This window comes from Rhincodon typus, chromosome 42, assembly GCF_021869965.1.
Source record: "Rhincodon typus isolate 14 chromosome 42, sRhiTyp1.1, whole genome shotgun sequence".
In the NCBI taxonomy this organism is placed as follows: Eukaryota; Metazoa; Chordata; class Chondrichthyes; order Orectolobiformes; family Rhincodontidae; genus Rhincodon; species Rhincodon typus.
This window is the reverse complement of record NC_063373.1, coordinates 1,422,772-1,437,904: the sequence shown is the minus strand read 5'-3', so window position 1 is coordinate 1,437,904 and position 15,133 is coordinate 1,422,772. Positions and strand designations below refer to the sequence as shown.

Below are 15,133 nucleotides of genomic sequence, written 5' to 3'. Positions count from 1 at the left end.
ACACACACACACACACACACACACACACACACACACACACACACACAGAGAGAGAGAGAGGCAGAGAAAGAGAGGGAGAGAGAGAGACAGAGACAGAGACATTATACAAACACAGACATGGGCGCAGATGCACTCATATACAGGCAGTCGAATATGTATACACAGTGCACGGTCAAATCCCCAGGCAGTGACACACACAGACATAGACTTGCATACAGTCAAACATATACATTCATGTCCGTTGCTCCCTGAATTAACGGCTATTGTAACATTGTATTACTGTGATGCCGTTATAACTGATGGCAACGTTTGGATTGGCAGTTTCTTTGCAAGTTGACTGCAGTTTCTGTAAACTCTGTAGTTGATGTTGGAAAGCCCTGGATGTAATAGACTGAATATTGGACTTCTACTCTTCGGAGCCCATAAAAATCTAAGACTGTCATTACTTCGAGTAACAGATTGGGGCAGCTCGGAATGTTGCAAATTGGGGTCTAGATGCTTTGCTGATATGAAACCATGTGATTCAGCACATTGCAAATCCTATTTTCTCGATAGCCGGCCATGAGCTATTTCAGTTCATGGGACATATCGAACTAGCTTTTGACAAAAGAGAATGTAAACGCCTCCAACACGCTATCAGGGAGCTCATTTCATATCATGATAGCACAATGCTAAAATAAACTGCTCCCGTGTTGCCTCGAACGCTTTGCAACAGGTATGTATCCCTGCATAGCTTGGGATAACAGAACATTTATAAAGCATTATTGAAATTTGCCAAAACCAGTTTAGGTTAATGAAAACCAGGGCATTCATCACAAACCGACTGAAACTTTCCTTTTTGAGGATATAACGAATATAATAGGTAAGAGAGAGCTAGTGCATTTGAATTTTCGAAAGTTTTTGATAGACTCTCACATAAGATGTTAATGGGCAATACTCGATTGGCTATAAGGCGTTGGCACAGTGAGCGAGAATTTGTTCACAAACACGAAACAGAGTGGGCAAAATGAGTCTTTTATCTGAGTGGCGTACAGTCACTTCCAATGCACTCAATTCCCCCAGCTCTGACAAAGAGTTGGTGTTGGTTCCAAGCCTGCTGTGGATGGGCAGACTCTCGTGTCTTTAAATCAGAAATAGATTACATGCAACCTGTAACTTGCTTCCTCAAATAAGCCTCTTTTCTTTCCATTCAAAAACTTCTGTTCCTAAGGATCAGAATTCAACACTTTGCCAATTGCTTTGTCAGTGAGTTACGGAGGTCAGACTGTCTCATATACCACAGCTACGGGAAGCATGGTGTCACCGAGATCTCGTCATCTCCTTCATGCTTTCTAATCCAGTGTATAACTTCAAAAAAAATCCCAAAATTTAGCAAAGTTTTCAATTTCCCTGATAATTCCCTCCCCAAAATAGGGGTGACGTGGGGACTTGGGAATTGCATGACCAGGAATCATACATGTATAATGAATGCTTATTTAATTTCCTATGTACACTATCGGATGTGGTGTTGACTTAGTAGGAGGCAGGAAGAACTATCCCTGAACCCGGGTGATCTCTGAAATGGACCTTCAAAGCCAGTAGGTTTCGATCTGAGCAGCTATTACATGTACTGGTACCAACAAAGTTCCAGAGAGGGCCAGAAATGGCTAATTTGGTACTTCGTTAAAAACAACAAACGTTTTAAATCGGATGTTGAACGATGAGTTATTGCTTCCAAATATTGTTCAAAGAATATCTTAGATTTACATGTTAGGACACTGACAATGTCAGACACCATGTCATATTCTTGTACACGGCTACAGTGAGACAGATCAGATTCAGACCTGTCCAAAATTCTGCGAGAGAAAATGCAATGCTTCCCGTGATTCTCAATTTACCTGTACGGCACGAATAACAAGTAATAGAATCGCATTGTTGCAAATAGCAGGAAGAACGCGATCAGCCTTTCATATGTCCGCCTCCTGGTTCCATTTACTGCTTAATGACGCGTCTCCACTGCAAATTACGCAGTATCATAGTTTTTACATCCTACGTTTCTATACATTCATTTGGTTATACTCTGAAAGCAGTGCTTATTCTTTTCCTTGCCAGTGACTTGGTCATGTGTCCTAGTTCTTATCAACTCGCTGTATAAAGATTTACATCCACCAGCCCGCTCTCCCATTTCTCTACATTCTGAAGGCCTGTAGAAGGTAAGACATAGGCGCAGAAGTATGCCATTCATTACTGCGTAATTTGCAGTGGAGTGGCGTCATTGAGAGTAAATGGAACGAGGAGGCGGACATATGAAAGGCTGATCGCGTTCTTCCTGCTATTTACAATAATGTGATTCTGTGACTTGTTATTCGTGTCGTACAGGTAAATTGAGAATCACGGAAAGCATTGCATTTTCGCTTGCAGGGTTTTGGACAGGTCTGAATCTGATCTGTCTCACTGTAACCGTGTACAAGAATATGTCACGCTGTCTGACATTCAGCCCATTTAGTGCTTTTCACCCGTAGTGAGATCATGGCCGATCTAATCATTCTAAAATCCATTTTCCTGCCTGTTCCTCATAACCCTAGATTCCCTCAATGATTAAAAAGGTAATATCTGTTTCACCCTTGAATGCTTAATTTGATTGTTGTTACATGCATTGGGATATAGTGAAAAGTACTGCAATGAATGATCCAGTATTCACTGCCCTCTGTGGCAAATGACCATACAGTATCATTCCTTCTGAGAGGAGAAATACATCCTCAAATCTGTCTTAAATATGTAAATTCTAATTCTGAGATTGCACCTTCATGTCCTACATTCTCCCGCAAGTGGAAACTAATCTCTGCACACTTCCGGTGAAAAACCTTCATGCCTGGACCAGGTCGGACTTCAACACGGTCCTCCTGATTCAAACGTACTGATATAATGCAACCCATCGAGGTCCCTCCACGTTTATGTATTGAAGAATTAAACTCACGGTGATAAACACAAAATATATTTGCTCTCGGTCCTTTGTCTGCAGACCTCAGGTTCTCGAAAAGGATAATCTAACCTTGTGTAAAGCTTTTGGTGCTGCAATGGGAGTGGATCAACACTTCAGTGTCCAAGGGTGGCGAAAAATAACTTGTCTGTTAATTGTCATCAACCAACCAAAAAATTAAGGATCATTTTATAGCATTCGGGAAACCGTCTGAAATATAAATGATATTGAGGATAATCTGGATAAATTTCTGTTTTAAGTTTTGTGCCTATTGCTTTGTGAGATTTGTTCAGCCTGTACAAATCATCCCTGATCTAGAAATTAATTCTAAGCAAAACATATTCTTAATAAATTGTGGACTATAAATCCAGAAAAATAACATGGGAGAAAGTGGAGGGCATGTTCAGAATGACAGGCCAGCGACCAAAGGGAAACTTAGAACAAAACAGACATTAAATTATCACCATTGAATTTAGTAAGTTTAACTGCTCACAGAGCTAAAAGCAACGAAGTCTGCCTATGCATGAGTTGATGCTGCTATCAGTTTGAATGGCGCCAAATACTACCCTCACTGCGATTGAATCATCATAGAATCCTTACAGTGTGGAAGCAGGCGATTCGTCCTGTCAAGTCCACACCATCCCTCCGAAGACTTCCCACTCACTGCACTCTTTCTGTATTTCCCACCTCAGACATTATGGACAATTTAGCATCGTCAATCCGCCTAACCAGCACTTGTGGGCGGAAACCAGAAAACCCAGAGGAAAACCACGCAGACACCAGGAGAATGTGTAAACTCCACACAGACAGTCGCCCGAGGCTGGAAAAGGAGACCGGGTCCCTGGTGCTGTGAGGCAGTGCTAACTGCCACTGTGTCACTGTGCCATTGTGCCACCCATGGTGAGCTTCGCCTTCCTGTTATGCAGATGTGGGAATTTACCAACAGAGGTGCATTGCATCACGATAAATTCAATGGAAAGAAACAAGGAAAGAGGCGGTGACACTTTTTTAAAAAAAAAAATCATTCATTATCGTCCTTCAAATAATTCATCTTCTGATACAGCAGCCATCTGTTTCTGCCCTCACATTAGCGCAGTGAAGCAGCGAATCAGATGAATATTTCTCATTTTTTGAGCTTGTTTTATTTCGTGGGACATGGAGACAGACAGATCAACTCACTGCACAACATGCACATACATTGAAACGCTCAGGCAAAAACCTCAAAACAAATATGCACAACTGACCATTCATATTGACAAACAGACAAATACACATAAGTAATTACGACTGAATTTACAGACGCAAACAAATATACACACAGCACTGAATCTCCCACACGGGCACAAGCATATACGAACACATGTTCAAACAGAAACCAAGGGTGTTAATAGCTACGACAGGTACTTTGACATTATTGAGATGTAACGTGGGTCCAGTTCTATGAAGCTTCTGTAATCAGTCAAAAAAGATACCCATAGAGGGAAGTTGAACTAATCCCGGTGAAACGTGCTGAAGGGAACCAAAAGAGGCAGAGTGAAATTGTTGAGTCTGAGTGCAGAAAAACAAGAATAGAGATTCAGAATAAAGGGGATACTGATTAAAAGTTATATCAAAGTTAGCGACAGACAAAGTTGAGTTCTGAGGAAGGGTCACCGAACCCGAAACGTTAACTCTGTTTTCTCCTCCACAGATGCTGCCAGACCTGCTGAGCTTTTCCAGAAATTTTGTTTTTGTTCCTGAAAGTTGAGATTGAGTTGAGTGATGCGGGAGGTGGGATTTCAGGGATTTAAATTCAAAGCAGACAGTTTATTGGGCCTCAAGAATTACAGGTGTATGTGATTCTCGACTATACCGTGTATAGGCTAATTTGTAAGTTGGGCATTGGGGCTGAATGTGTAGTCTTCAAAGTTAGACTACTGAAAATCTGAGAATTTCCTTACCATCAATGGAAGCAAATCATCCATTTTGGTAGGAATAACAGCAAAACGGACTATGTCTTAAATAGTAAAAAATTGCAGCACGCTGCTGTTCAGAGGGACTTGGGTGTCCTTGTGCATGAATCGCTAAAAGTAGGATTGCAGGTGCAGCAGGTAATTAAAAAGGCAAATGGAATTTTGTCTGCCATTGCTCGAGGGATGGAGTTTAAAAACAGGGAGGCTATGCTGCAGCTGTATAGGGTCCTGGTGAGGCCACACCTGGAGTACTGTGTGCAGTTTTGGTCTCCTTACTTGAGAAGAGATATACTAGCACTGGAGGGGGTGCAGAGGAGATTCACTCAGTTGATTCCAGAGTTGAGAGGTTTGGATTATGAGGAGAGACTGAGTAGGCTGGGATTATACTTATTGGAATTCAGAAGAATGAGGGGAGATCTTATAGAAACATATAAGATTATGAAGGGAATAGATAAGGTGGAGGCAGGGAGGTTGTTTCCGCTAGCAGTTGAAACTCGGACTAGAGGGCATCGCCTGAAAATAAAGGGAAGCAAATGTAGGACTGAGGTCAGGAGGAAATTCTTCACCCAAAGGGTTGTGAATCTGTGGAAGTCCCTGCCCAGTGAAGCGGTTGAAGCTACCTTGCTGAATGTTTTTAAGGCAAGGCTAGATAAATTTTTGAACAGTAAAGGAATATAAGGGTTATGGTGAGAGGGCGACTAAGTGGAGCTGAGTCTCAAAGATCAGCCATGATCTTATTAAATGGCGGGGCAGGCTCGAGGGGCCAGATGGCCTACTCCTGCTCCTAGTTCTTCTGTTCTTATGTTCCTACATGTATCAGTTGCTTGTGTCTTGGCGTTAAGAGCATTATCTAAAATCCATCTCAGCATCCGTGAATTCACCGAGCGTCATCTGGCCTGCCCCCGCCCTCAAGCATCACCTGCAAAAAAGGAAAAGAGGTGGGAACATCCAGACGCATGACATCAGTTTACTGAGGGCGGGATTTTAGGATGGGCGTCTTCAAATATCCGACTGCCCTGTTGCATAGAGAGCAGCGAAGATGCTGCGACTTAGCATCTGTGTTGTGTGGGGAGCATTTGTTACAGGTAAATGAGGAGGAAATACTTTCTTATATTTCGTTACAAATTCTTATTTTAAGCTGTCACCAATGAGATATTTAGAACTTGATAACTGTTTTCCCTTTCAGACCTGATTCATGGAGATTCTGTCATTCAGTCACTCTCATTAGTAACTCGAACTGAAGGAGGGGCAGTGACTCTTAACTGTACCTTTGATACTACATTGAGCAGCTATGTATTGCTCTGGTACAGACAGCATCCAGGCACACAGCCCAGGTATATCCTAAGCAAAGATCGTCTTGAAGTTGAGGATAAAGCAGATTTTGCGAAAGATGTCTTCTCCGTAGAACTTCAGACCTCGAGGAAGTTCACTGGTTTGACTATCACCGCGCTGGAGCTGACTGACGCTGCTGTATATCACTGCACGTTCAGGCACAGTGATGAGAAACAGTCTCACTCCCGTACAAAAACTGTCTGTTTATCATAGATTGGCGTTCTGTCTGTTGAAGTTTGTGCAGATTCCCAGGTAGATGAAATGTGATGTAGCGAGACTGGTAACGAGAGGAAACCAAACTGACCTCAGATCAAACTGACATTCAACTGTTACCCGGAGCAGCTGAAAAAATAAACTGTAGAGAGGCCAATGCGCACAAAGATACAATACAGAATCAAATATGAACATTTCCTTTTAAAGTCCACGGACAAAAGTCGGCTTTTGTGTAAGTTCTAGACTATGATATCCGAGAAAGTTCTCCTTCTCTGAGATTTACACCATCACATAATGTCAATCTAGAATTTTTGAGACAGTTAGATTTCATGGTACGCTGTGCTGATATCCACACTGACTGAACGCCTCATGATTTTTCTCTCCATTTGTAAAGTAACATCTCTCCCAGCAGAGGGTGGAATTCCATCACGTAAAACTAGCTAGAGAAACAGGAGTAGTAGGAACTGCAGATGCTGGAGAATCCGAGACAACAAGGTGCAGAGCTGGATGAACACAGCAGGCCAAGCAGCATCATAGGAGCAGAAAGGTTGACGTTTCGGGCCTAGACCCATTTTCTGATGAAGGGTCTAGGCCCGAAACGTCAGCCTTTCTGCTCCTATGATGCTGCTTGGCCTGCTGTGTTCATTCAGCTCTGCACCTTGTTGTCTTAGAGAAACAGTATTATGGCATTGACACTTTTTAATTAACTTATTCTGCTATGCACTCACCTGTGCAGAAAAATATTTCTAATTACTCACAAGCAGACATCTACAAACAGACACTTGCATATACCTAGTTACAAGTTTCAGAAGGAATAAGAGTGACAGACACCAAGCGCACGCCAACAGTCATAAGAGATAGACAGAGGACAGACAGAGACACACACGCAGATGGACAAACGCTCATTCTGCCACGCAGCTATACACGCAGACAAATATATTCGTATAGTTACATGTAAACATATATGCACATTGCAATGTAAAATAATTCCTGTTGCCATTTTTGCATTATATTCATGCAATTTATAATATGGATTCATTTGGATTTGCAAATGCTTGACAATGTCTCCATTTGATTTAAATTGTGGACATGCTGATGTGAAGTGGTTGAAGAAATGGACTGATTCCTACTCCTGGAAACCAAGGTTTCTCCCAAAACATCGTTGCCTACACGACGCATAACTGGATGGCACAGGAGGAGGCACATCGTGTTTCAGTTACATGGCCAGTTCTGAACAGAGTGATTCAACTCATTGCACTGCCCTATTCTTCACACAGCTCGCCCACATGCATTTCTCTTCCTCGAACCTATGTAACACCTCTTCAAAGGAAGAGAAGTTAAGCGGTTCCAGGGTCATACAGGCACATCGTTTCATATCACAATATATTGTTGCTAAAATACTCGATTCCCATGTCAACCTCAATTCCTTTGTAACATTATGTATCTCTGGATAAAACAGAATCTGATAAAGCAGATAAACCCATAGAATCGGTTTATGAAATGCAAATTGTGATTAGCTAAGAACTTGATGATGTAACCAATAGGATCGATAAGGTTGCTACACTAGATTCGGTGCATTTGAATTTTCAGAAATCTTTCCATAATTCTCACAAGTAACCACGTCACATAATTGTCACGGATCGGAATTTAGTCGATAGACAGGAATCAGGATGCGAATAAATTATTTTGTTTTTTTTCAGTGACACACAGTGACTCACAATTCATTCAATTCTCCAACGTTCACAATGAGTCGGTGCTTCTTCCCAAGCCCTGTTGAATGGGTAGATCCTTGTCTACTTATATAAAACTTGTGTCCTCAGTCGTACCCCTTCGACAAATTCTATCAAATTCTATCGAGGGATAGAATCTAATCATCTGCCAACTGATTTGTCAGTGAGTGACGAGGAGCAGATTTTCTTATTTAACTCAGCATCTGGAATGAAGGTTTTGCCAAAGTCTTTCTCTCTTTCTCACTTTCTCATCTCGAATTGAACGAAGTTTTCAGCTTCTCCATTAATTGCCTCACTGGGAAAAGTTACATGATCCGGTGTTGTGTCACTTTAATAAATGTTGCTTTACTTTACTAAGTGCCCAGTTGGAGACGGTGTTCAATCAGCCATAGGCAAAGGCGGAAATTCTGGAGTCATTCTGAGATTGAGTCTGGAAACTCCCCATTTTACCTGTGCTGTACACCCAGATTAACAGAAAGTATGGACTAGGTTCCTGTGTTGAACAGGAATCAATATTTATGATTGATTTCAATGGAAGAAGGCGCACTTCAACTTCCATTACGAATACACACAGTAGCAAAGTGTGCATTACCTGGAGGAATAGCAGCAACTAGAACACAATCTTCCTTAGACAGTACTTCCCAAAGTGATGTCAGCCATCTGGAAGGCCATGGGCAGTAGATGCATGAGACAGCCCTGGAAGTTCCCCTCTTAGTCATTCACTATCTTGAAGTGGAAATCATTATCGCTTGGTGAAAACTGAGTAAGCCCACTGTAAAAATATTTTGATGTCCTCATAACTTAAGGACTGCAGCGTTTGAAAAGATATCTCAGTAGCATCTTTACTAGGGCACTTAGGAATGCGCAAAAATATATGATGGCATAGACAGACGCCCATATCAGATGAATTAGTGCAAACAAGAATTCCCCTTAAACTCCATACCCTAATGGGTCATTAGTCCATTCCTCACCACAAATGTGCAGATCTGCCCTCAATATTGATTCCGCTTTTCTGTATTATAAAAGAAAACAACAATTCCAAACTTTGGCCGAGCATCCTCAAGAGGTGTAGGACTGCAGAAAGTTACCTCAGCCGTGTTCACCTCGTGACATATACATACAATAGGCATCACCGGGTCGCAGAGTCACAGAATTACTATCGTACTGAAGGTGGCCACTCGACCCATCATGTCTGTACTGGTTCTATTTTCTCTTCCCGATCTCCTGAACTTACCCCCCCCCCCCACCCCCATATGACTGCATGACATTGGTATCCGAATATCTATCCAATGACCCACTCTTGTGCCTTAATTGAACCTGCCATTACCATAATTCTAAATATCGAACAATCACTACCATGTGTTTACAGGAAATTTGCATTCAGGTACATTTTTTCCCCTTCCTACTTAAATTGTCCATTTAACCTGGACCGCAGTGTCAAAAACGGAAAGCTGAGCACTGAGCGGGTCCTCAAAAGAATCGTCTACTGCCTGCCTGCTTTTCCCGGATTCCCTGACAATCATCCATTCTTCTCCCAGCCTCCGAACCTCTGACCCGTTGTGTGACAACTTTACTGTTAAGTGACAACAGCTCCAAGAAGAGGCCGATGGAGCCTTCTGAACAGGTTCCTGATATTGAATCAAAGTAGAAAGGCACTGATGGTGCCTTGACCTTGAGACAGCTCCAGTGTCGTCATTCAGACGTAGAATGTGTCTGTTCTGTTCGTGGCTCTGAAATCAGTGTGATAGAAAGACATCAACAGATGGAACAGCATAAATTGAGATTGAACCCAGGGAAAATTTCTGAAAGGATCCAGCAGATGGAGAAATATATTCTTCAGACTGAATACAGTGATAGATGACCAGAGTAAGAGTGAATATCATAAAAGTAATATTACAGACAATGATGCATATGGTTCAGATTGAGTCCAGTGATGACATTGGTGTGATTTGCGGATCTTTAATTTGAGACGGGTCAGTTTATGAGGCCACAAGGAATTTAGGGTAGGCTGGAGCCCTCTGGGTAACGTGCGTAGGCAGCTTGGGACACCCATTAACTTGGTAATTACACCACTTAAACAAAATGTGGAAGCGGGGCAAAAAGAACATCGGCTTGAGAATAATCTACTGTGATTCTGATGGGTTCCTACTATGAATGGAAACCGATGTATCCTACTACTGGGCACTCTATTTTAAGGATAATGACTGTAACCCAGTTCACGGTGTGTCAATTCATAGAGTTCCGCCCACACAATATCCCACACAAGGCACTGAGGTGGAACATCTGGAGACACGATAGCAGTTTTCTGAGGGAGGGGTCTTAGAAAGGGTGACTACACTATCTGACTGCCTGCTTCACAGAGAATAGAGACAATGCGGCTATTCATCATTTGGGCTGCTTGGCGGACACTTCTAACAGATAAATGTGGAGAAAATACACGCAACTTTTCTTTATCAAATCCCATTTGAACCTGACATCACCTGATTTTTTTGCAACTGGTATCTATTTGCCCTTTCAGACCTGAGTCATGGAGATTCTGTCACTCAGTCACTCTCCACAGCTGTTTGGACAGAAGGAGATGTCGTGACATTGGACTGTTTGTATGAAACTACATTGATTTATTATTGGTTGTTATGGTACCGACAGCAAACAAACTCACATCCCAAGTTTGCACTATTGAAATACCCTGAAGGTGCCGAGCAGAATTTGCTGAAATTCGTTTCTCTGAAGAATTCCGCACCGACAAAAAATACACCAGTTTAACTATCTCAGGACTGCAGCTGACTGACACCGCCATGTATTACTGTACTCTCAGACACACAATAGGAGAATACATTCTCAGTGCCATACAAAAACAGTAATTGGGAGCATTTGTCTTGGGTTTCTTCAGAATCGCAGGCGATACAAGCACTAACAAGTGGTATCAGGCACTCAGACAAAAATCATAATGAAACCAAATTACCCTCGAATCCGACCGCCACCTAAATGCTTGCAAGAGTAGATAAGACGATAATCTAAGTTTGAATTCCTTTGAAATAAGGGCCAACATTCCAAGGGCGTTCTCTACTACCTTATGATCTTGCATGTTAGCTTTTTGACATCAGGAGAGTAGGACCGCTAAATCCCTCCGTTTTGTTGTTTTCAGTCATCCTTACCCATATACATAATATTCAGCTGTTCTATTTCTTCTGCCGAAATGCATAACCTCGCATTTCCCCCACATTATTTACTGTCAGCTAAATGTGGTCTCCTTGTTGTACCTTTGTATATCCTTCTGTAGAATCTTTGTGTCATCCACAGCAGTCTCCTTCCTCCCAATTTTTGTGTCATTTGCAAACTCGACGATAGTATTTGATTTTCTTCATCCAATTCAGTAAGTGCCCTGAACTGCTTAACCCAACTCTTCTTCCTCGATCATTTGGGTATTCCTACAACCATGTTAGCATAATACCAACGCACTGGGCTTGTGTTATTAAGGAGCCAGACGTACAGTATCTTCCCAAATGTCTTATAGAAATCAAAATATATTAGATCTTCTCTTTCTCTGTTGCAGCTAAATAAAACCCTTGTTCGGCCGCATTTGAAATATTGTGTGTAGTTTTAGTCACCACATTACCAGAAGGATGTGGAAGCTTTGGAGAGAATGCAGAGAAGGTTTAATAAGATTTTCCCTGTTTCAAGGACATTGGCGATGAGGAACGGTTAAAATAGACTAGGATTGTTTTTACGGAGAAGGCAGTGGCTGACAGGATACGTTATAGAGGTTTACAAAATTATGAGAGGCATAGATAGGGTGGATATTCAGAGGCTTTTTCCCAGGGTTGAAGATTCAATTACAAGGGGGCACAGGTGCAAGGTGAGAGGGCAAAAGTTTAAGGGAGGAAAGATTTTCACGTCCAGAATGGTAGGAGCCTGGAATGGACTGCCCGGAGAAGTGGTGGAAGTTTGCAAGTTGGCGACATTTAAGGGGCATCTGGATGGTTACATGAATAGGGAGGGAATGGAGAGATGCGGACTGAATAAGGACGGAAGGTTTTTTTTTAGCTCAGTCAGGGTATGATGATCGGCACAGGCTTGGAGAGCCGAAGGGCCTGCTGCTGTGCCGTACTTCACTATTGTTATATGTTCTTTGTTCCCTTTTTAAAATCTATTTTAGTTGTTATTTCCTCAAGAAATTCCACTGAATGTGTCGGGCACGATTTTTCCTTCCCAATGCATATTGAATCTCCCTGATTATGTGGTGTGAAGGTGAAATCAGCATAGTCTTAGAGAACAATATGGTTTCTCTCCTAATACAGAAAGACAATTGGTGGTAAGTTGAAACACGGGGTCACCACGACGGACGAGGCAAAGGCAGGACATTCACTATCGCTCTGAGACAGTGGGAGAATCTTGGTGTTATCCTGCATTGCAATCCATCTGCTCGTCCAACGGAGTTAACAAAAGTCTAAAAAATCATGTATTTATAAGTGCATTACGCCTATACCCTTTTTACCAGATTATCATTTTCCCAATTACAGTTGTTAAGCCAACTGCCTTCTTGCTTTATTGACGCTGTCGTTTTTGTGAATAAAGATCCCGAGGCTGAGTGTAAAGAAATAGTAATAGATGACAACAGATATGGTGGAAACTGGTAAAGTTAAATCAGACATACGGCGACATGGTGATAAGTAATGTTGAGAATGAATACAGTAGTGCAGAGAAAGAATAGAACAAAGCAAAAAAAAAAAACAAGAATGGGGAGTCTAGCGAGACTATATTGGCCATAGGGCTTTCTTCTACTTGCTTTCCCAGGACCGAAAGAAAGTTGTTTTTTTTTTTCAAAATATCTTTTGAAACACCTCTTGACTCTTTCAAAAGCTGTTACTTTACATTCCTACATTTTTTTCAGAGTTTTTATTTCATTTTCTTTTCTTTCATGACCTGACATGTTCATAAGCTTCTTTTCGGTAAAATGTCCTCAATTTGTATCAAAGACCCGCAGCTTACTTTACAAAGTGTCACATTAAAGATGCACAGTGACCCTGGCTCTGGGAAGGGGGGACGTGGTGGTGGTCTCACCCTGATTGAATTTCTGACAATATTCACCGATCTCTTATAAAAGATCCTGAGGCTCTAGAATCCCCATAGCGTGGAATCAGGCTATTCAGGTCACCAAACTGTAATCATCATATCCCATCGCTGCTACATGTCATTTTCAATTACTTAATCCAAGTAACATTCACATTTTAGGCAATTGAGCATGAACATCTTAGGACTGTGAGATGAATCCTGAGAAAACGTGCGCAAACATAGAGAGAATGAGCAAACTCCACGCAGACAACCATTTCAGGATGAATTGAACGGGGGTCTCGAGCTCTGTGAATTAGCAGTGCTCACCACAAAGCCACAGTGCCACCCCAATTGATAGAGTTATGAGTTAAAGTTTAAGAAACAAGAGGCTGACCGTTTAACACTGCGATGAGGAAGTATCATTTCTCTGAGAGGGTTCTGAGTCTGGAATTTTCTTTCCGGAAAGAATAGTAAATGCAGAATCCTAACTTTTTTTTAACAAGAGTTAAATGGATACTTGATGAACAAGGAGATGAACTGTTATCATGTTATGCAGGATTTTAGAGACGTGGTTGAAATCAGATTTGCAGTTATCTTGTTGAGTGAGGTAGCAGGCTGTAACATATTGTGTGTCTAACTCTGACACACTCTTCGATATTTGTATTATCGTATCCATCTTCTGGGGAGTCATCTTCTGAAAAAAATAAAGTTGTCAATGTTAAAACAGTCAACTCATTTCTTCTCTGTCACTCCTCTCCATTATTTGAAGAGTGTGAATTATGTTTGTACAATCTTCTGTGAATTAACCACTTCCTAACACGACGTTTTTTTGTTCTATGTCTTTTAGGGGCCTGTCTGAATCGATCACTCACCAGCCAGAGATATGTGTAACGGCTAAGAGTGAAGACAGTGTCACCTTCACCTGCACCTACACAGAGGGGCGAGTGTTGAGCTTTCCTGGTATGGGATGCCTCTCTCCCTGGGCCCCAAGATTTTTCTTATCCGCTGCATAGGCGACTTCAATGACAGCGCCGCGCTTGCCAGAAGACACGTCACATCTTCTCTGGTCAAAACCTGCAGAATTGTCAATTTAACAAACTGACAGCTCTCGGCTGAGTGTCCTGATCAATGCTACTGTTTCTTAACAATTTTCACGGTGATACATGAGCAAATGAAAATGTACAGCACAGGAACAGGCCCTTCGACCCTCCAAGCCCGTGCCATCCATCGTTCCCTAAGTAATCTAAAAACATGCCTGTCATTTTTCGATCTGTATATCTCTCTTCCCTCCCTAATAAATTTCTTCACTGTGCCCACTTTCACCATCTTTTCTGGTAGTGCATTTCAGGCTGCTACCACTCTCTGCGTTAAAAACGTCCCTCACACATCTCCCTTATACGTTCCCCCTCTGACCTTGAACCTGTGCCCCCTTGTAATTGAAAATTGGACCCTCGGAAAAAGCCTCTGACTATTCAACCTATTAATGCCTCTCACAATTTTGTAAGCTCAGCCGCCGTCTTTCCAGTCATAGCAATCCTCGTCTTCTTAAGCTTTCCTCATAGTCAATGCCCTGGAGACCAGGCAACATCCTGGTCAACCTTCTCTGCATTCTCTCAAGAACTTCCACATTCTTCTGGTAGTGTGGTAAACAAAACTACATTCTGCACACACTACTCCAAATGTGGCCTAACAAGGGTTTTATACAGTTGCAACATGTTTTGCCAACTCTTGTACTCCACATCCCGGGCGATGAAGGCAAGCATGCCATATGCCTTCTTAATCACCTTGGCTACCTGTGTTACCACTTTCAGGGTATTGTGGACCTGCACGCTTATTTCCACCTGAATGTTTGTGTTTCTTAGTGTTCTGCAATATACAACATAATTCGCACCTAA

The 15,133-nt window shown here is 42.0% G+C and overlaps 1 gene segment (V, D, J or C); it reads left to right on the top strand.

Moving 5' to 3' along the window:
• Positions 1 to 5,950: 5,950 nt before the first annotated feature.
• LOC125487463 lies at positions 5,951 to 6,456 on the top strand. The segment is given in 2 exon segments: positions 5,951 to 5,996; positions 6,098 to 6,456. Coding segments are annotated over 2 exon segments (405 nt in total).
• Positions 6,457 to 15,133: the final 8,677 nt, after the last annotated feature.